Source organism: Mus musculus, chromosome 1 (assembly GCF_000001635.26).
Source record: "Mus musculus strain C57BL/6J chromosome 1, GRCm38.p6 C57BL/6J".
In the NCBI taxonomy this organism is placed as follows: domain Eukaryota; kingdom Metazoa; phylum Chordata; class Mammalia; order Rodentia; family Muridae; genus Mus; species Mus musculus.
Genome location: NC_000067.6, coordinates 127,315,314 through 127,336,247, shown reverse-complemented (window position 1 = coordinate 127,336,247; position 20,934 = coordinate 127,315,314). Strand labels below are relative to the sequence as shown.

The 20,934-nt window shown below is 45.0% G+C and overlaps 1 protein-coding gene and 1 non-coding gene across 6 annotated transcripts in view; both read right to left on the bottom strand.

Moving 5' to 3' along the window:
- Mgat5 (mannoside acetylglucosaminyltransferase 5) overlaps nt 1-20,934 on the bottom strand; it is a 283,416-nt gene that overhangs the window by 152,087 nt on the left and 110,395 nt on the right. For all 5 annotated transcript variants that reach the window (XM_006529056.4, XM_030255028.1, XM_006529055.4 and 2 more), the window contains one exon: nt 15,483-15,644. In XM_006529056.4, the coding sequence (XP_006529119.1) occupies nt 15,483-15,644 (162 nt within the window). The remainder of the gene's footprint in view (nt 1-15,482; nt 15,645-20,934) is intronic.
- On the bottom strand, nt 4,307-4,436 carry Gm23370. The gene has a single exon (XR_003949244.1).

The window sequence follows — 20,934 nt, the reverse complement described above, 5'->3', positions numbered from 1 at the left end:
CTAGCTCCCACTTCTATTTTCATTGTTTTTATTAATGTATCTATTGAGTTTAATCCAGGTTGCTCACAGGAGTATGAATAGGGTGAATTATAGGGGTACACACATCTTACCAGTGGTTGTGCCACACAAGGAAATATTATGCCCTTCATCAGCAACCATTAACTACCTGAAGCTCCTCAGAGAGAGACAGGACCTCATGAGCCCCAAACTCTACCATTCTTTAAGACTTGTTTTAATTTATATAAGTGTGTGTGTGTGTGTGAGAGAGAGAGAGAGAGAGAGAGAGAGAGAGAGATGTGCACTTGCATTCTTTTAGCTGCCTGTACAGGTCAGAAAAAGATGGCCAATCCCCTGGAGCGGTAGTTACAGGTAGTTGTGAGTTGCTTAACTAGGATGGGAGGAACTGAACTAGTCTTCTTGAAGCTCAGCAGGTGCTCATAAGCACTGAGGTAACTCTTCAACCCCCACGACCTCATTTCGAGACAGAATCTCATACAAGCAAGCTGTTCAGATTAGTTTTTTTGTCAAATGACACAAGCTAAGAAAGAGGAAAATCTCCCGAAATTAAGAAATTAAGAAATGCTCCCGAGGATCCTCCCGGGATCTGATCTGCTCCCGGAGCTGATCCTGTGCCACAGTGCTCTAGACCCAAATACCACTGGGAGAGAGCTGGTCTCCCAGGAGTGTGGACACATCTGTGAGCACAGATAAGACCACCACTTCTGTTCAGAGGGACCTGTACAGAACCCTCAGGACACAGGAACCAAGGAACAGCCAAGGACAGGATCCTTCCAGTTTCCTACTGCACCCCAGAGCTGACCCTGTGCCACAGCTCTCCAACCCAAACTGCTCCTGGAGAGAACTGGTCTCTCAGGAGTACTGACACACAGGCTTGCAGGAGGGACAAGCCACAGTCATAGTCATAGTCATAGTCAAGGACAGCTAACACCAAAGATAACCAGATGGTGAGAGGCAAGAGCAAGGACACAAGCAACAGAAACCAAGGCTACTTGGCATCATCAGAACCCAGTTCTCCCACCACAGTGAGTCCTGGATACCCCAACACACCATAAAAGCAAGACTCTGATTTAAAATCACATCTCATGATGATGATGGAGGACTTTAAAAAGGACATAAATAACTCCCCTGAAGAAATACAGGAGAACACAGGTAAACAGGTAGAAGTCCTTAAAGAGAAAACACAAAAGTCCCTTATAGAATTATAGGAAAACACAAACAAACAAGTGAAGGAATTGAACAACACCATCCAGGATCTGAAAATGGAAGTAGAAACAATAAAGAAATCATAAAGGGAGAGAACCCTGGAGATAGAAAACCTAGGAAAAAGGTTCCTAAGCGTCATAGATGCAAGCATCACTAACAGAATACAAGAGATAGAGGAGAGAATCTCAGGTGCAGAAGATACCACAGAAAACATTGACACAACTGTCAAAGAAAATGCAAAATGCAAAAAGCTTCTAACCCAAAACATCCAGGAAATCCAAGACCACAATGAGAAGACCAAACCTAAGGATGATAGATATAGAAGAGAGTGAGGATTCCTAACTCAAAGAGCCAGTAAATATCTTCAGCAAAATTATAGAAGAAAATGTCCCTAATCTAAAGAAAGAGATGCCCATGAATATACAAGAAGCCTACAGAACTCCAAATAGATTGGACCAGAAAAGAAATTTCTCCCGTTACACAATAGTCAAAACACCAAATGCACAAAACAAAGAATGAATATTAAAATCAGTAAGGGAAAAAAATCAAGTAATATAAAGTTAGATCTATCAGAATTACACCAGACTTCTCACCAGAGACTAAAAAAGCTAGAAGGTCCTGGCTAGATGTCATACAGATGCTAAGAGAACTCAAATGCCAGCCCAGGCTACTATATCCAGCAAAACCGTCAATTACCATAGATGGAGAAAACAATATATTCCACGACAAAACCAAATTTACACAATATCGTTCCACAAATCCAGCCCTACAAAAGATAATAGATGAAAAATGCCAACACAAGGAGGGAAAGTACACCCTAGAAAAAGCAAGAAAGTAATCATCTTTCAACAAACCCAAAAGAAGATAGCCACAGAAATATAAAAATAACATTAAAAAATAACAGGAAGTAGCGATCACTATTCCTTAATATCTCTTAACATCAATGGACTTAATTCCCCAATAAAAAGACACAGACTAACAAACTAGATATGTAAACATGACCCAGCATTTTACTGCATACAGGAAATCTACCACAGTGACAAAGACCAACCCCACCTCAGAGTAAAGAGCTGGAAAACAATTTTCCATGCAGATGGTCCCAAGAAACAAGCTTGAATAGCCATTCCAATATCAAATAAAAGGCACTTTCAACCAAAAGTTATCAAAAAGGATAAGGAAGGACACTTCATACTGATCAAAGAAGAAATATACCAAGAGAAACTCTCAATTCTGAACATCTATGCTCCAAATGCAAGGGCACCCACATTCACAAGAACACACTGCAGCTCACATGATAACAGTGCGAGACTTCACCACCCCACTCTGTCAGGAGCCATAATAGGAAAAGCTAATAACTAGCTGGTGATCTTCCTGAGATGGCCTGCTTCAGATTATTATATAATCTGCAACAGGTTCACCCTTATTAAGCAAGGCTGTAAGGGATTCTTTCAGGAAAGATTCCTGCTGTTAATATGCATTTCCTGTTACTGTTAAACATATATAACAATCACTAAGTATAGCCCACCCCTTTGGAGCAGATTTCTGCAGATCCATAAGGATGTACTATCTAGTAGTGATACTATACAAATAGATGGCTTCATAAGTCTTAATGATGATCCTATAAGAATTTCTAAAATTATATCAGTGATTATTAAGCTTTTATATAGTGGGACTGCTATTAGGTCCTTTTATGATAGTCAAAACTACAATGAGAATTCTGCCAGTCTCCCAAGTGCCACCAGTTAATTGCTCTTAGATAGTGGATTTCTGAGTTTGAGGCCAGCCTAGTCTACAGAGTGAGTTCCAGGACAGCCAGGCTATACAGAGAAACCCTCCCTGTCTTGAAAAACCAAAAAAAAATTAACCAAAGGTCATAAAAAGGGAGCTAACAATTTATTATAGGTGTTAAGACAGAAGATAAAGCCGGGTGTGGTGGCGCACGCCTTTAATCCCAGCACTCGGGAGGCAGAGGCAAGCGGATTTCTGAGTTCAGAGGCCAGCCTGGTCTACAAAGTGAGCTCCAGGACAGCCAGGGCTATACAGAGAAACCAAAGAAAACAAAACAAAAGAAAACAAAAAAGACAGAAGATAAAATATTGACTGGACTTATCTACACGAAACTTCACTAATAACTTAGTTGTGGTTTTCAACTTACAATGAACTTGTGGAGCTAAGACAGGTAATGGATGTTTAGCCAGATAATTACTCCAAATGGTTATTCATGTAAACATTCTGCTATAAACTTCTATTTCAATTTAAAACAAAATGTCTCTAGCCCAAACTTCAGCTAAAATTAGACAAAACATCTTGCTGACTGTGGAATCCTTAAGATTCATCATGCCATCCTTCACATGGCAAGAATGAAGATTTATTACAATTGGTTATTGATAAAATTAACTCATAGAAGTATAGCTATCTTTCACCTGCTCAAACAGTTAGCAAAAAAATTCATCCTTAACTGATCTGTGAACCCTGTATAATCCATATGAATAACTTAATAGTACTAATATGTTGGTGATAAGATTCATATATTGCGGAATGTGTAGCTCTGACAAGATTTGTCTGTGGAGACGGTGAAAAGACTTGGTGTTCCAGGCACCTTCCTCCTAATTTTGTTTCCAGAGACTTGCTTCCAGAATGGCTTCAAGAATAGCTTCCGACTCCTGATGGACTCAGTTCATCCAGCTTTTCAGAGTCACAACTTCACTTAAGCCGAGACTTCTAAGCATACAGAATGGATAAGAGATGCTAAAGCTAGCTTTCTTAAGTCTAACCAGTTTTGCATATTTTACTACCCCTCTCCACCCCTTTAAAAAATTGTTGCCCCAATTCAGCAGAAAGAATTTGTGGAGAGTCCTCTTCCTGATTCCTTTGGGGGAAAGAAAGAAAGAGAGAGAGAGAGAGAGAGAGAGAGAGAGAGAGAGAGAGAGAGAGAGAGAGAGAGAGAGAGAGAAAGAGAGAAAGAGAGAAAGAGAAAGAAAGAGAAAGGAAGGAAGGAAGGGAGAGAGAGAGAGAAAAAAAATGCTCCCAACAGATTGGCCTGTAGGCAAGCATTTTTTTCTTTCTTTTATTTTTTTAGGGAAAATGTTGGGTAGTACAGTGAGCCCTGTGGTTTTCTTCACTAAGGGCTGCTCTCTCCACCCCTTTTTGTCTAGGAGGAGCGTATCAGCAAAGTCTTGCTTCATCAGACTCAGCCTTCTTGATCCTCCAGGGCAGCATTTTCTCCATCCATGATTGAGGTGGGAGGGCTCAGCCCACTGTGGGTGGCTCCACCCCTAGGCATATAGTTCTGGGCTGTACTTAAATAAAACAAGCTAAGAGAATTATTGAAGTCAAGCCAGTAAGTAGTGTTCACCTGTGGTCTCTGCTTCATATCCTGCCTGATCTTTCTTCCATGATGTACTATAAGCTATAAGCTGAAATGAACCCTTTCCTCCCCAAAGTTGGTTTTGGGTCAGCATTTTATCACATCGATAGAAAGCAAACGAATGTACAGGAGCTATCCTGGAACTCCCACTTTATAGCAGAGGATGACTTTGAACTCCTGACTCTCTTGCTTCTACCTTCTGAGTCTGAGGGACCCTAACAGGCTGGCAGCACCACACAAGGCTTACCAAGTACAGAGGACAGAACCGCAGGCTTCTAGAGTGAAAGGCAAACTCTCCACTTCCTGAGCTGCCTCCCCAGCCTAGTTTTTCCCACCTGAGTTTGGAATGGACCCCCTGCCACCTGTGTGTTCACTACTGCTTGAAAATCAGAGCTCATCTCTTCACCCTGGAGCCTGAAGCCTTCCTCTGCAGCCACTACTAGCAGAACAAAGCAGAAACTTTACAGTTCCATTCAGACGCTCCTCATGGGCAACTCCAACCTCTTTCTGGTTTGTCTTCTTCTCCAGGTGCCCTAAGTATGCTGGCGAGGGTACCTCATGCTGTAAAGTCGATCTTTGGGGGCATAATTTGTTTTCCCTGAGTCATTAAATGTACCCTCTCATATCTTGATAATTATATATACACTCTGCTTCAAATTAATAAAACAGGTTTTCTTCTATCCAACATTCTGCAATTTAAATCCATTGTTTCACAGTACTTTGTGCCATCGTTATTCCGAATCAGTGGCTCTTTTATGAAAAGAAATAATTACCTTTCATATAAGCAGAAAGCACAATGTTCACTGCCAAAACTGCACTGGTTGTGGGCCAGGGAAGGCGTTAAGGTCAGGCTCCCAAAATAAGCATTGGAAGTTTAGAATGTAATCTGTTTTGCTGTAGGTCTCAAAGGCCAGTTGTGAAGCTAAGCAGGGCAAGGGGTGAGGGAGGCATCGCAAACAAGCTGGTTTGCAGGGAGAAGACAGTTCTGTCTTTTTGGTGCAAGCAACAATGTCACCAGGCACCTACCTATACTGTTAATCTATCACTAGTGTTGGGTTAAAAAAACATCTTATTTTTGAGTTATGCATGCATGGGGAGTAAGGGTGTGCAAATGAGTACAGGTACTTGCAGAGGCCAGAAGAGGGTGCTGGATCCCCTGGACCTGTAGGTAACTGACTGTGCGCCACCTAATGTGGGTGTCAGGAACCAAATTCAGGCAGTAGGTGCTGTGAACCACTGAGTCATCTCTCCAGCCCCTATTGATGGTGGTGGTGGTGGCAGTGGTGGTGATGATGTGAGAGAATGTATGTGTATGTAAAACATTGTATGTGTACATACCTGTATGGCATGTTCAAGTGTGTGGAGTTGGTTCTCTCATCACTTTTGTTTGGGCTTCAGGGACTGAATGCTGTGTCACCAGATCATGTGGTCACTACTGAGCCATCTTGTCAGCCCTGAACTGGGCATCTGTCTTCCCTGCCCATCCCTGGGACTAACATCTACCATCAGAATGCAGCGAAACCTTGGGAGACTGGGGTTGCTTGGCACAGCATGGCTGACATTTGAGGTTGGAGAATCCTCTGTTGTGTGGGCTGCTGTGGATAGCAGAGCCTGTTAGGCAGTGTCTCTATCTCTTTCCATAAGATATAAATAGGACTTCCCAGCTGTGACAACCACAGCGACTCCAGCTAGAGCCAAGTGTTCCCTGGGGGTGTGACGCTGCCCAGAGCTGAGAGTCACTGCTGCAGACACATGGCCCCGAGGGTCAGCGTTGCTTGCTTCACTTGAACTGCAGTCCTCGCTTTAATGACAAAAATCAAAACACCCTTGACCAACACAAAGTGAGAATCTCACCAACAATGGCATCTGATTCCTGTGGCACTGACAAAGACGCTAACAAGTATTCAGGCCTTTTTTTTTTTTTCTCACATGTATGTGGACCTCAAAGAAAGACTTCACCTGGAAGTTTATTTTCTGTAGGTGCTATCTATTGGGGTGGTGGTGGTGGCAGTGGCGTATGTGTGTGGTCATGAACATGTGTGTGGTATATGTGTATGGATTTGTATGGCCAGGAACACGTGTGCCATATGTGTGTGGCCATGTACACATATGTGGCATATGTGAGAGGATGTGTATGGCCATGAACTTGTGTGGTATCTGTGTGAGGATGTGCATGGCCATGAACACGTGTGTGGCATATGTGTGTGGTTGAGGACAGTAGTGTTCTATCACTATCCAGCTTATTCTCTTGAGACAGGGTCTCTCAGTGAACCTGGACTACTACTACTGTCACAGTACGGAAGTGACAGGCACGGGCACACTATGGCTGGCTTACTACATGAGCACTGGAGATCTGAACGTGAGTCTTTGTGTTTGTACAGCAATCATTCTTAGCCACTGAGCCATCTCCCTAGCCCATCTTGCTTTTTAGACTGACTCTGAGCTGGCCAAGTAGAGTAGGCTGGCTAACTAGAGAGTCCTGGGTATCTATCTCCCCTCCGGCCTGATTCTCATTCCTCAGAAATGGAAATCACAACCATGCCTGATTTGTTCGTGTCCGTTCCCATCCCTCCCTCCCTCCCTCCCTCCCTCCCTCCCTCCCTCCCTCCCTCCCTCCTTCCTTCCTTCCTTCCTTCCTTCCTTCCTTCCTTTCCTCTCATTCATTCTTTTCCTTAACATAAGTTCTGGGGACCAAATTCAAGGCTCCATGCTTCATGCAGCACTTTACCAATTGAGCTATCCTGCAGCCATGTGTGTTTCAGTTCTTTATGATTAAAATCATAACATCCTTGTAAAGTTAAAACCACACCAACATCATGCACCTTCCGCACTGATGACATATTGACCTGTCTTCAAGCCCCCACTGCTGCCTTGCAAAGGACAGAACAGAGAGCCACAGTGGGCCATGCTCCTGCTGTGCTCAAATTAAAAAGAAAACACCCTGTAATCCTACCTGGCCTGGCCAGACACAGCATGGAGGGGGGAGTACTCGCTGGCTAATCCCTGACCCTGAGAAAGTGACTTGGTGAGCTACAGCCTGGGCAGGGAAGTGGGACACTTCCCGTGCTACTTTAACACAAGCACTGCTCTGGGCTCACAAACAAGAAGGGAGCACAGGTGTGACTTAATTTCAAGGTCCATTAGCAGCACAGAGCGGGGAATTACACTGCTAAAGGCAAGTCCTAGAACTCAGCGGGGACCTTTTCCAATTTTCAAATGGTAAGAGCAATAATTATGGTGATTGTTTTTCAGAACAACATCTAGGTCCAAACACACTGCCCTTCCCAAGGACTGGAAACCCCAAATGTTTGCCACAAATGTGATCTGAGAAATGGAGAGCTGCCTAAGAATCAAGCTGGATTAAATACCGAAAAAGCCAGTGAGCTGCGCCTGAACAATGGATTTTGTGACTATATTTCCCAACTGTCCCTGCAGCTGTAGTGAATGTAATACAACATGCATGCTACTGTTACATATTTTGCTTGTATGGGACAGTCAGTCAACAGCAGCCACGCACTCAGCTTCTGCATGGGAACGAATGGTTACTGCTAATGTAAGCGTTGTGATTAAAATTCACCGCCAACTTGATGGGATCTAGAACCATCTAGAAGATGAGCTCCTGGGCATATCTATGAGGAAGTTTCTACATTGAGTTAACTGAAGTGGGAAGAGCCAGGCTAAACGTGGGCAGCACCATTCACAGGCTAGAATTCTGGACTGAATATAAAGGAGACTCTAGTGAGCTGAGCACCAGAGTCCATTGCCTGACTGGAGGCAACGGGAGCAGCCTCCTCCTGTTCTTGCTACATGATTTCCCCACCAGGAACACCCAAGCAGTGGGCCAAAATAAACCCCTCCCCCTCCCCCTCCTCCTCCCCTCTCCCTTCCGAAGTTGTTTTGCCAAAATGAGAAAAGTAACTAATACAGTCATATACACAAATGTATGCTTGTTGTAGAGTGCTCTGTGATGTCCTCTCTTCTAGGAGGTTACAGTCTAGAGATACAATTACCGTGCTTGGTGGAGGGGCCCCAGCATTGAAACCTCAAGATACCAAGAAACAGTCACAAGCAATCAGAGAGGAGTTAACGCCCCTTGAATGGCATCTACTACAGGCTGAGAAAGAAAAAGGAGATGTCAAGTTCTGCCTCCAAGTAACCTGCCATCAGCTGAAATGGAGAACAGACACGGTGAGAAGTTGTTCTTATAGAACCCAGGCGCTGTGAGCAGAGCCGCTGAGGTCCTTCAGCGGTCAGGCTTGGACCATGGCTGCATAGCGAGAGTGAAGAGCTCCCGTCCCCAGGAGGAGGCACACACACACTCATGTATCTACACTTACTGCCCACCCTCAGCCTGTCCCGGAAAGACCTACCCAGCCAGTGCTCCATCACTTACATCATTTCCAAAGCTAGAGAAAGTCAAAATACATACAAAAATTGAAACATCCAAATAAGTATGATGGAGTAGGCACGTGTATGAAGATGCCTGGGTGAAACCCATCACCTGGTACATGACCCTAAAAATTAAAAAAACAAAACTAGAGAAATTTTTTCTTTTCTTTTTTCTTTGTTCTTTTTTTTTTTTTTTTGAGGCATGATATGTATGCATGTGTGAATGTATATTTGTGTATGCATATGCATGTGTTTGTGTGTGAGCATGTGTATGTGTGTGGAATACACATGGGTGTATCTGTGTGTGTATGTATATATATGTGTGTGTGTGCATGTGTATGTATATGTGGTGTACACATGTATGTGTTTATGTGTGAAGACAACCTTGGCTATTGCTTCTCAGGTCCTTTCACCTTTCTGTTTTCAAAACAAGATGTCTCACTGGCCTGGAACTTGTCAAACAGACAAGGTTGGGTGTCTAGCAAGCCCCAAGGACCTGCACGCTTCCGCCTCCTCGGAACATGAAGCACCACACCTGGGCTTTTGTAGGGTGGGATTTGGGGATCAGATTCAGGGCCTTAGGTTTGCAAGGCAAGCCCTTTTCCAATTGAGCCATTTTTTCCCACCCCCAATATATGTCTTTCTAAGAACCAAAGCATCATTTGTTTCTAGTGGGAGGAAGCTGAACTGGTTGGGGCAGTGCTGGACCACCTAGCCACGCTCCCCTGATCCCAGGAACGCAGAACCATGACAAGGGGGCATCCAAGCTCTTGCAGAGGTAACTCCGGGTAAATTACCTTACTTTGTGGTTGAGAGGAAGGGCAGGACTTTTGTGATCTGTTCTCTCATTTACTTCTTCTCCAACAAAATAAACAGGGTTTGCAAATGTGATTTTTTTTTTTATCTTAACAAAGTTCATTTTCTACCTAAATTTCCCTAAGGACACATTAACTCTGACAGAACAACAACAACAAAACCCAAGGGTGATAAATTTGGGGAAAAAAGTCACTTTAGAAAAAAGTCACCGAGAATACAACTAAACAGACCAAAGAAGGGATAACACCACACACACAGACACACATAGACACACGCACACACACACACACACACACACACACACACGGCTGTTCCTTCTTTAAAAATAAATAAATTCAGTGAACACTCTTTCAACTGCTACAGTGCCCAATTTAGAAGCAGTTTACAGTCAACCAGAAGATAGATCAGCAAGCAATAAGACACAACAGTAAGCAATCAGAAACATCAGTGAGCTGAGCATCGCCAGAGTAAGCTGTAAAGACACGCCAGGGAGAGCGTTTCTGAGCAATTACCACATGTCTTCATGCTGGAAGGAAGAAAGAAAAACCTCACTTAAGTCGGGCTGGAACCCATAAAAATGAACTCTCTTTCGGCTCTCAAGCCATTGCTGAGATGACAAAAGGGCTCTGAGGACCAACTGCACAGTCATGAAGCAGCAAAAGCAATGGCAGGCTGCTCATGGTGGAGAGTTATTAATGCGGGACTCTCATCCTCTAGAGCAACCTGTCTGTAGACAGGGGAGGCAGTTACAAAACAAACAGATAAAAACCCATGTACTGGTTAGCTGACAAGTCACAAAGGAGCCTCCAGCATCAGGGGAAAGGAAGGAGAACATCTAGCAAATCCATGTGCATGCAAAAGAAAAGATGCATCTGTTCACAGAGGGACCACATCACGGCAGCTAAAGCAGCAGACGCCAATACAGAGGGAACCTCTCTATCAGAAAGGCTAATAGTCTAGGAAGCTCAGCTCGCCTTTTCTAAGACCTTTCAGAAAATGGTAACAACTCTGTTGCAGACTGTGGTGGTTTGAATAAGAATGGCCCCAAAGGTGATGTATGTTTGAATACTTGGTCCCAGTTGGTGGAACTGTTTTGGAAGTATTAAGGATGTGGCCTGGTGGAGGAAGTGTGTCACTGGGCACAAGCTTTGAGGTTTCAAAAATTCGTGCCATTCTCTGTTGGGGGATTCTCAGTTAGCTCTCACTACCTTTTGTTTGTGAATTGCAATGTAATCTCTTAGCAAACACCAGCACTAGGCCTCCCTGCCGACTGCCATGCTCCCCCTTCAAGATATTCATGAACCCCAATGCTCTGAAATTGTTAGCCCCAAATTAAGTATTTAACTTTTTAACTTGCCTTGGCCAAAGTGTCTTATTATAATAATACAAAAGTAATTAAGCCACTGACTTGGCCCAATATGATGAATTACAGATAGAAATGCGCAGGGGGGGGGGGCGGGCAACTAAAGCATAAATAATCTCTTTCCTATGGCTATTAGAAGGGTATGAACTTTTAACTTGACAGGCTCTAGAATTTCCAGAAGGCAAGTTTCTGAGCATGTCCACAAGGGCGTTTCTGGGTTAACTGAGGCCTACCCACAGAGTAGTACCATCCACTGACCAGGCTCCCAGAGTACACAAAAAGAAAAAGTCTGGCTGAGCACCAGCATCCATCTCCCATCTCCCTCTGCTTCCTGACTGGATGCCATATGACCAGCTGCCTCACGCTCAGCTGCTGTCCTTCTCTGCCATGATGGACTGGACCCTCAAACTGTGAGCCAGAAGAAGCCCTCCCCACTTAAGTTTTTGTTTGTTTGTTTTGTTTTGTTTTGCAAGTACTTCAACACAGCAGTAATTAAGTATTTGACATGGAGGGCATACATGGCCTTGCAGACACTGTGACATCAAGGGCTCTTTCCGTTCCCAAATACTTAAACTCAATAAAACATGTTCAAGTACTTGCTTCTCAAGTATTCAAATACAAAACAGATGAAGACAGTGTATGGACCCTGCAACAACAGGAGCATGACAGGCACCAGTTGCACAGTTGCTCTTAGCTTCCTCTCTTTCTCTCCACATTTTCTTGAGGTCACATCCATTTCTAGGAAGCTTCTCTTCCACAAGGTTCCTAGGCCCCAATCCTTACCAGCTCCAGAATGTAACTTCCTGTAGAAGCCCTCCTCAGTCATTCTACCTCATAACAATACCACATTGCTACATTGCTATTTTATGTGTGTATACTCTTGCCCTAATTATCCAATGTACTGAAGGTATGGAGTGTACCTAAACATATGGATACAAAGGCGGGAGCATGGGGTTGATTATTACAAATTTAATTTGTGGGCTAGGGATGTGGCTCAGTTAGTGGAGTGTTTGCCCAGTGTGTACAAAACCCTGGGCTGCATCCCCAGCATCCCATAAACTTGGTGTGGTATCTCAGGTCTATAATCCACTGGGAAGTAGAGGAATAAGGATAAGAAGTTTGGAATTGCCAGTTTGGTGCCACACATCTTTAATCCCAACACTTGGGAGGTATTGACAGGTAGATCCTGAGAGTTCAAAACCAGTCTGGTGAACAGAGTGAGTTCTAGGAAGCCAGGGCTACAGAAAGAAACCCTATCTTGAAAACCTAGATGGATGGAAGGATGGATGGATGGATGGATGGATGGATGGATTGGGGGGCGGCAGCTCAGAGAGTCTTGGTTGAATAAGACCAGCCTAGGAAACATGAGACCAGGTGGTAGTTTGTCCCTAATAGTCTTTGGCATTAGGATAATCTGTCTCCAGTTGATGGCACTGTTTGGGGAGGTTGAGAAGGTGTGGTCTTGCTGGAGGAAGTGTATCACTGGGGGCAGGCCTTGAGCGTTTAAGGACTAGAGCTCTTTCTAGGGAACTCACTCTATTTCTTGCTCTAAATCAAGATCTGAACCCTAAGTTTCTGTTACACTCCCATGCTGGCTGTCACTCTTCCCTACCTTCTCTAAGTTGTCTTGGTTATGGTGTCTTGTCAAAGTATCAGGAAAGCAACTAATACACAGCTTGTCTCAAAACAAAGTAATTATGATCCTGAATTCACTATTTCTTAAATTTAAAAAAATCAACATCATGCTAATGTTTTTTCTTTTTTAAAACTATGTGTATGTGAGTGAGTATGTACACGTGGGTGCAGACGCTCACAGAGACAAGAAGAGGGCACCAGGGCCCCTAGAACTGGCGTTAAGGTGATTATGAGTGACCCACCATGGGAACTGGGAGCTGACCTTGGGTCCTTCACAAGAGCAGTACATACATCCAATCAGCGAGCCACCCTGCCAGCTCTTCATTCTGGGGTTTGTATTATATTAAATCCACTAAATATTGGAAGCACATCCGTGGTGGTCCCTATAAAGATGCTTCAATCTGAGTCACTAGCTTCCAGAACGAGCCCCTCAGACCCTTGTTAGCTGACTTAAAGTAGCACAGGACCCAGGTCCAACAAGTATCCCACTTGAAAGCATTTACACCATGGCATTCCAGAGTTCACCCACAATGTGTGCCCTAGGATCTGATACTCAGGAAAAGCAGCCTCTCTCTATATCCTGGTTGCAAACTTGGACAGCTAAAGGCCACAGGGTCACACAGCAGGGAGAGAGTGATGGCATAAAAGTCTAGCTAGATCATGGGCTGATCATAGAAGAACAAACCTAAAAACAGGAAGAAAAACATCCTGCGGGCTTAGAAAATGGCTCAGTAAAGTGCTTGTCTCAAGCCCACAAGGACTTCATATACACATAAAAGCACCTGCAGTCTCAGAGCTGGGTAGGTAGGGACAGGGGGAACCTTGGGGCCAATCAGGACAGCCTAGTCAGCGATCTGGCCAATGAGAGACCCTGTCTCAAATAAAACTGAAAGCAATTGAGGAAGGCATCCAATGTTGGCTCCTAAGCTCCACACACATGCAGAAGAATAAGTAGCACATATCTACACACACACACACACACACACACACACACACACACACACATACACCATGGGAGGGGAAGAGAAAGAGGAAGAGGCAGAGACACCATTCCATCTTTCAAATCAGATACCACATAACCATGATGAAGTCAGTCAGGAGCTCTCCACAAGCTCCCCCCCCCACCCCCCCGTGGGAGTGGGCGTTGAGAGCAGAGCCTGGAGAGGCACAGCGCCCACTTATTAATAAGCAGCTCAACACAGTGGGAGGTTTCCTTGTCTAATTACAGAAACTGCTGGAAATGGCAGGGAAGACAGGATTTATGGCCTAGATGACACTGTCTCTGTGTTGTAATTAAAAGTTATTTTTCACACTTTGGTGAGATGCTGGGATTATTCGAAATATAGTTTGTGAATTAAAACTTGCACAATGGCAAAAAGCCAGAGAAAAAGGTAATCCACCCAGCTTGCCTAATGCGAAGCATTCACTGTTTTTGACACCAGGAAAGGTAGGAAAGGGGAGAGAAAAATCTCTCCCACTTTTAGGTCCATGAGAAAAGAGGTTCAGGTCACAGGAAAAGAAGGGAGAGGAAGCAGCCTTTCTGTATCGCTTTGTTTGTTGATTATACCCCAGTGTGGCCTGGAACTGGCCCCGTGGCTGCGGGTAACCTTGAGTTTCTGATCACACTACTTCCTCCTCCACCTAAATACAAGTGCAGAGAGGGTGGTGTGCACTGCCACTCCCTGTTTTAGGCATTGCTGGGGATAGGACCCAGGGCTTCCTGATGACAAGCATCACTCTGTCAACTGAACTCCATCCCAGCCCCCTAACCCAGACACTGTTGCATATGCCAGAAAGGTTTTGCTGAAGGGACCCTGTTACAGCTGTCTCGTGTGAGGCATTCTGTGCAGTGGCAATGCCTTAGCGAGGTGGGAGAGAAGCTACACAGGCAATGAATAGCAAGTCGCCTTAACTTCCAGGATCTTGGGGTTTCCATCTATCATGCTGGCTACCTAGCATTTATTTTTATTTCTTGAGACAGACTCTCACACAGCCCAGGCTGTGCCACGGAGATGACCTTCAATGTCTGACCCTCCTCTGTGGAATGAGAAATTCTTTTACATTCTTCCATCTTTTTCCCCCTTTTTTTCCCTATGAGTTTAACCATTTGTGTCTATCCGCCGCCGCAGAGAATTTCTTTTACGCTCTGTGTTACAAAACAGCGCTACCTCATCATCTGTAAAAATTCTTCCAGCTTTGGCCCTTCCACGTTTTAGTTTCCTCTTCCAGCCGGGGAGGGGCTCAGACTCAGGGAGTAGCTGAGGATGACCTTGAGCTGCTCCGTGACCTCCACTCTCACAGGCTGGGATCGCGGGAGTCCATGTCCACACCAGGTTTACTAACATTGAGCAGGCTTTGGCATCTGACAAGAGGTGGGAAGGGAGAGTACTCATCTGGTGGGAGTTGTTCTGATAACCTCTGTGCTTCCTTTCATCTATGTTCTGAATCTTATCAGCACAACTCAATTCTGGGAGCTCTTTATCTGCCTGGGTGTCAGAGAATTCCCCAGTTATTCGGAGACAACCATAGAGGTCTCCCAGTATCTGTTATTAAAAAATAAATGTAAAGCCTGCCTTCATGACACTCATGTCAAGTTCATGGAATTTTTATTGCACCAGTAAGAACCTTGGTGCTGTGGTTTTCAGAAGGGTTCATTCCCATGGCTGGGCATGGAACCGCCATCCTTACCTGCCACATTAATTTTCTCAAGCGACACCAAGCTGGGGACAGCCGTGGTGGAGTTGGTGGAGTTCGCTCCTGTGCCGTTGACCAGATTGTCCACCTTTGACTCGAGCTTGCCAATGCGCTGCAGGATGTTATCCAGCAAGACGGCGAGCGTTTTCTTCAGATCTGGGAAAGGAGAAAAGAGAAAACTGAAAACTGCTGCAGGCTCTGCAACGCATGGCCAACCTGTGGCCTGTGTGCACCCTGGATACATTCCAACATAGCCCAACATGAACTCATAAACACAAAACATTGGGAGGTGCATTTTTTTTGCAGCATTTTCTTTGGTAACTTTATCGTATAGTGTCTGAGCATGAACTCTGTAGATGAGAACATTTTGAACCACAATGTAAAAAAATTGGACAGAGGCAGGTGAGATCGCCCAATGGCTAATACCACTTCCTGAGTAAGCAGAAGGGCCTGAGTTCAGATCCCTAACACTCACATAAAAAGCCGTGCATGGCCACACATGCCTGTGCTCCCCTGAGTTAGGGAGTGGAGGGGCTGGGGAGGAAATGGGGAGGACTGTCGAGCTTGCTGGCTGTCGGCATGGCTTTGGGTTCCGTTGCTACCTTGCCCCAAGAGTGTAAGATAAAGAAAGGAGAGAACAGGACACCCACCCAGCATCGCCCTCTGATTTGCCCACTCACACACGTGACAGGTACCTCCTCAGTACCACAAACAAGCCACAAAAGTCTTAAATGTTTCTGAAGTGGCTGACCTCCCCTAAAATGAGCACATCTCTGAGATAGCAGGAACCGCCTCCAGTCAGGCCAGATTCCAGCAAACTAGCCAGTCTGCGTGAAAGCGAGTCTGAGAAGCAGTGAGGCTGTGAGATTATTTCCAGACAGATCCAGAGGGAGGAACCTTTTTGCCATGGCCCACCCCACCTCAGCCCTGCAGGGATTCCTCTTCCACATGGTGCTGTGGCTAAGGACACAGAGAGGATCTGAAGGTGTAGCCCGGCCTCACGGCAGCTTCAGAATGAAGGGCACTGTTATTTTTACTCTCTAGCATATTCTATTTAGATCTTTTTTTTTCCCTATTTGATATAGGGTCTAAGGAACTCCAGGCTAGTTTTGCACTTACTACATAGTCAATAATGGCCTGGAACTCCTGATCCTCCTGCCTCTACCACCTGAGGGCTGAGATTACAGGTGTGTGCCATCTCTTTATGTGGAACTGGGGTTGGATGTGGCTAGGCAAGCCTCCTACCAAATGAACCACACCACTGGGCCTCAACATTTTTATTATTCTTTTAGGATTTCACTCATGTATGCAATGACATATGACCATATCCACACACTCTTCCTCCCCTCCAACTCTTTAGGTTGTATCCCCCAACACAACATAACTTCATGTCTCCTCCTCTCTTTCTCTCTTTCTCTCCCTCCCTCCCTCCCCCCTCTTTATATGTGCATGGGTGTGGGGTTGCCTAGCTACAATGGGCACGCATATTCTCAAAGGAGTATGATTGTCCCTCTCCCAGCAGCTAGCCACTGGCTCCTCTGTAAGCCATGGGGCCAGCAGAACACTTCTCTCATATATTCCTGGACAATTTAATTTTTAAAAAAGGGATTTATTTTTATTGGTTATTGACAGGGATAATTCTATGTTCAGAGCCATGCTGGAGAACCTGACCTTAACTATAATCAGATTTGGGAAAACAACTAGAGTCACCACTGTTCACAAATATTTATTAAACTAGTAAGGATGAGGTTGTATTCTAAAGGCTAAGGACATTCCTTTGTGGCGCTTACATTGAAAGAGTGGAGTCCCTCTCTTAGATTAGACATTTCCACCAAGCTTCACCTGGGTCAAGAAACAAGCTCCTTGGGACACACATGAGCCTGTAATGAGCACGGGCAGTCTGTGAGAACACTCAGTGTGGGAACCACCCTGCATTATGGGATACAAGGCAGTGAGGAGGCCCTAAAGCAACAACATACAAAGAAGAAACAAGCACCGAGGAGATGGGGCTGGAGAGATTGTTCAGTGGTTAAGGGCACACTTTGCTCTTGCAGAGGAAGCCTAGTTTGGTTGTCCACACCCACACTGGGCAGCTCACAACCACCGGAACCTCTAGCTCCAAAAGATCTGGCATCCTTTTCTGAACCCCACAGGCACGTACGCTCATGTAGCACACACACACACACACACGTGAAGAAATACTAAACAAACAACAAGAAACGAGAGAGATGGGAAAGAGGAAGAGGAGGGGAAAGAAGGGAAGAGGAAGAGGGGGAGACAGACAGACAGATTGGGTAGGGGTGGGGACAGACTACACAAAGAGGATGCAAAGCCTGGCCTCTATTTTTACAAATACACACAGTGCCCACCACACTGCGGCACTCAATGAATATGCTTTATATGAGCAAATTAACAAAACAGATCAACTATCACCTACAAGAACAAACAATTGTCCTCAAATAAATTATAGCTTCCCAGGTGATAAAAGCATTTCTCACCTTTTTAAAAAGGTGTAAAAACTGCTAACAGCTTTATTGCAGTTTTAAGCAAACGGCGGGATATTAGGCTATGTTACATTTAATGGTAAGCCCCATTTATTTAAGGATACTGTGTGATGCAGGGTAGTTCTGATGGAGTTTAATAAGAAAATTAGGACACAAATATTCCTTCCATTTTCTAGCATATTTTTATATTTATCATGGTGTTTTATGGTTATAGTAGCAGTAAGATGTGTCCTCAGCAGGATTACAGTTTCTAATTACTAATGAACATTAATTTTTTTCTTCGTATTTCCTAAGTCTTGGTGGTAAAAATTGAAGCCCAACATTACTACCCAAATTTCCCATGTTCCTACAATTCACAGTACACAATAAGGAAGAGAACGGGTGGTCGAGGACATTTAGAACACCCTCTGGGGAAGGGAGCGCTGCTTTTCAAGCCTGGAACTCTCAGGTTAGTGCTGAGATCAATTAGACGGCAGCGGACCAGGCACCCTCAGAGCATCTGGAAGTTGTCATTTCCAGGAAGCCATGACAACACACGGTAGAAAGAACGAGAAGGCTCAACCAAGATCAGGGTGGTGACGGAGTTAGCAGAGCTGTTTCTTTGTGCGGGTTAATGTTGGCTACCAGGATCCCTGGTACTGAAAAGGCACATCTCTCTGTACCTCTGTGAGCAGGGGTTGTACATTAGGTCAACTGAGGTCAACTTGGTGTCCAGGAAGGGCCCTCAGAAGAAGGGCTCTGCTGGTAGATGAGGGTTCTCAGGCGCATGACCTAGATCCTCAGGAGAGATTGGCAAGCCATGATTTCCCTCATCAAACCAATCAATATTTGAGAAATTACCAAGAAAGGCTGTATATGGGAGCTCTCCTTCCCCTGACCCCATCTGCCCTGGGCCAAGCACTCCTTGGGGTCCACTTACTGCTTCAGGACAGGAGGGAGAGACAAGAGGATCCTGGGAAGCCCAACTGATTGGCCTGGCGAGAAAGACATGCTGCCTCAAACAAGGATGAAGAGAACATCCCCCAAGGCTGTCCTCTGATTTCTACATGTATGCCATGGTATGTACTTAGAAAAGCATGCACGCACACGCGAGCACACACACACACACACACACACACACACACACAGAGTGGGGGTAGGGGGGACAGGAGCAACAAAACACGAGCAGAGTTAAGACCCAGAGTACTCAACATACTCTTCTGTGGCATTACCAGGCCCCATTTTAAGAAGGATCTGTAAAAGTCAGCCAAAGGTTCTGGGCAAGGCCAAGGCTTGCAGTTCACCTGCGAGGGACAGTGACCATGTTTCAACCACACAGAAGTGCATATGCAATGAGCCAAGGACTGACATCCAAACTGCCAATGATAATTTCCTTCTCTGCTTGGCTCCTATCTCAAATCCCTTTCTGCCAAGGCTGCCCCGAGAGACAGAACATGGACGAGAGCTGCTGAGCAGCCTCGCTCACAGCAGCAGAGAATAGGCAAAGACAGGGCACTAATGAGTAAGGAAGGTGTTAATGAAAAGAGAATTAACTTCGGCCCCCTATAGCCATCGGCTGCTGGGAATGTCAAGTCCCATCACTTACATGTCTTAAAATTAATTTTAAAATGACCTTTCCATGGAAAGACAATATAGTCTCGTGTGTGTGTGTGTGTGTGTGTGTGTGTGTGTGTGTGTGTGAGAATAGTTGTTATTTATATCAGAGGAGAGCTGGGAAAGAGTCAAACACTGCAGGAGAAAGACTGGGTTACTTTATCCAATCTGTAAGCTAGACCACTAGGCAGATACTGGCTTTGCCGCATCATCTGTGTTTACTGCCAATGGCAATTCATATGAGGTTGATAACGATGTGGCTACCAAATGACTTAACAGCAAGAAAAAAACACCACAAAGGCAAGCTTTCTGTTGTATATAAATACCACCCCGATTTCTAAAAAGGAGCATGCACATGTATACATTTGTCTACACACAAACACACACACACACACACAGACACACACACACCAGCACTTATAAAAGACTGGAGGAGGGCTGTGAATGTGGCTGAGTTGGTAGACAGCTTGCCTATATGCGCAAAGCCCTGGGCGGGGCCCCAGCACCATAGGACCTAGGTTCATCGGTGCACGCCTGTAATGCCAGCATCCAGGACACAGAGGCAAGAGAATCAGAAGCACAAGTCATCCTTGGCTCCACAGTGGATTCTAGGCCTGCTTGAGACACATGAGCCCTTAGAGGAAAGGAAAGAAAGGCGGGCAAGAAGTAAACTTTGTTATCACTGGTAAGATCTGAATCTAGAACCGAAGCTTTCATTTTCTATATTTCCTCATATGCTCTCAATTTTCTACAAAATTTCACGCCATCTTCAGGTCACATAAGCATAAAGTGATGCCATTTTAAATTTGCAGGCAGTACAGTGCTCTCTACTCTCAGAAGACGGCTTTAATATCAAGGGAGAGGAACCTCTCAGGAGCGTCTCAGTGGCACACCCTGTTCTGCTCGATCGATTTTTCCCGACACAGGGTCTCATGTGGTCCACGTTGCCCTCAACTCTCTCCGCAGCCTATAGCACCAAGGATGACGGTGGACTCCTTATCCTCCTGCCTGTGCCTTCTAGTGCTAGGGTGGCAGATGAGCACCACCATATCTGTTTGGTATTTTAATTTGGGGTGTTTCTGCTTTGGTCTTGTTTGGTTTGGGGGGGGTGGTTGTTGTTTGCTTTTTTTTTTTTTTTCTCCGCATGTGGTAGTGCTTAAACCGAAAGCTCTCTGAATGCTACGCTAGGCAGCCTCTTAGTTTTTAAAGTCCAGTTCCTCTAATGACGAACTGTAACCTGTACCTGAAATAAATCCTTTCCTCCCCTAAGTTGCTTTTGGTCTCAGTGGTTTTTCACAGCAACAGAAACTAGGGCACACACAGAATCCAAAGGTTGAACATCCGAGCCC